The sequence below is a fragment of the Lactuca serriola genome, chromosome 3, assembly GCF_051521515.1.
Source record: "Lactuca serriola cultivar US96UC23 chromosome 3, Lser_US96UC23_V15, whole genome shotgun sequence".
NCBI classification, from domain to species: Eukaryota; Viridiplantae; Streptophyta; class Magnoliopsida; order Asterales; family Asteraceae; genus Lactuca; species Lactuca serriola.
In genome coordinates this window covers 40,639,862-40,641,426 of record NC_136410.1, presented here as the reverse complement: position 1 = coordinate 40,641,426, position 1,565 = coordinate 40,639,862, and the positions used below count along the sequence as shown (strand labels likewise).

General features: G+C 39.9%; 1 protein-coding gene across 1 annotated transcript; it reads right to left on the bottom strand.

Moving 5' to 3' along the window:
- Window positions 1-256: 256 nt before the first annotated feature.
- LOC145094368 (uncharacterized) lies at window positions 257-1,565 on the bottom strand. The gene is made up of 2 exons (XM_079032596.1): window positions 1,294-1,565; window positions 257-1,176 (listed from the first exon to the last, which is right to left on the bottom strand). The coding sequence occupies exons 1-2, from the start codon at window positions 1,457-1,459 to the stop codon at window positions 668-670; spliced, it is 675 nt and encodes a 224-aa protein (XP_078888722.1). The 5' UTR covers window positions 1,460-1,565; the 3' UTR covers window positions 257-667.

The window sequence follows — 1,565 nt, the reverse complement described above, 5'->3', positions numbered from 1 at the left end:
GAATTCACATGTTTATGTTGTGTGGCTATTGATGGACGAGATCTGCTGTTGCGATCCAATATGTAGCAGAAAGGGTTTATGCGACTTAAAAAGTAAGGATATTCTTATCAATTTAGTTATTTTTTCAATTTTAATGATTTTAAATTGTAAAAAAGAATTATTAAATGTTAAAAATTATCAAAAAAAATAATTTTAGATATATATGCTAATAAAAAACATTAAAAAGAACAAAAATGCAATATTTAAAATGTAGGCAGGACAAATAAAGTATTTAATAAAAAATATACTAAATTCGCCTAATATAACCAATAAGATTTTAAAGGTAAATTACCGATCTAACAACACATCCAACCACACTACATAACGTGGCACACAAATAAGCAGATTACGGTCACCATCACTAAAACGACAAAACAGACTCTATTCATCGATCATCGAATCAGGTTGCCGAGATGATTAATACCGGCGGTAATCGGAATTTCAACGGCGGACGTCAACAAACGAGCAAGATTTACCAAAACTATAACCTCTTCCATTTCTATAAAATGGTTTCAGACTTTTAGTCAAATAGTACATCACATATGTCTACCCTTCATTTACCTTTTTTTATTGAATCGGTTGGATACTTGGATTGTTCTTCTTGGGCACGATTTAGATTGATGCATCTTCAAGAACAAAAGTTTTCCGATCGAAAGTCGGTCGCATATCTAAGACTCTTATTGCAATGGTTGTCATTGTGAAGGAGCTGGTAACTCTGGCTTGAATTCTGACATGCATAGCGCAGGAGGTTTCCGCTGGATCTTTCGTAGCGGAATGGAAGTTTTCCCTGTGGTTTCAACATCTGCTCGCCGTAATGATTCGTCGCTGCCATAGGAAATCTCGTGAGTGAATTGGAATCGGACGACGGAGAAGAACTCTCGAGACCGGTTGTGGTGGACGGAGAAGAGGCGGTTGAACTAGTCGGGGAGGATTTCTTCTGTAGTGAGAGAAACGCTCTGATTTTGAGATTCGATGATGATTGTAGTTTACCTACTCGATCATATTCCTCAATGAGATTAACGAGATCCTCGTCGGATGTAATTGACACAAGCGCGTCTAAATCCTCCGTCGGCAGTTGACACCTCAGAGCCACCGGCATCGACGTCCCGCTAAGTTCACCGAGTTTCACCACCAATTCTGTAAGTAAAAAAAGAAAATCTCATTAATTTCATATCCTTGTTACACACACTACGACATCTACGGAAATCGTTCCAATTCAATCAGCAAAAGCACTAGAAGGGTGGGTAAACTAACCGGAGAAAGAGAGGTAGCGGTCAACGGCGAGGACACGAGTCTCTCCGCCGTGGTAACGGAGTTTGCCATCGGGGTAACGAGGGAGGATCTTTCCGCCGTAGCTGCAAAGAAATTTGATGTTTGCGGTGGTAGGGTGTTCAAGATTACTGAGAGAAGGTCCTGCCATTTGAGAGCGGAAAGATGAAAGAGGAAAGAGGAAAGAGCAGTGTAGAAGGCTGAAAGGGACTCTTTGTTGGCTTCTTGAATCTTCAATTGTGTATGTGGCGCCATTA

Bases quoted from the DNA above. Each gene is read 5' to 3' on its own strand.
- LOC145094368 (XM_079032596.1), bottom strand. From the start codon at position 1,459: ATGGCAGGACCTTCTCTCAGTAATCTTGAACACCCTACCACCGCAAAC. The intron at 1,177-1,293 runs GTTAGTTTACCC...TTTTACTTACAG, and splicing joins CCGCTACCTCTCTTTCTCCG to AATTGGTGGTGAAACTCGGT.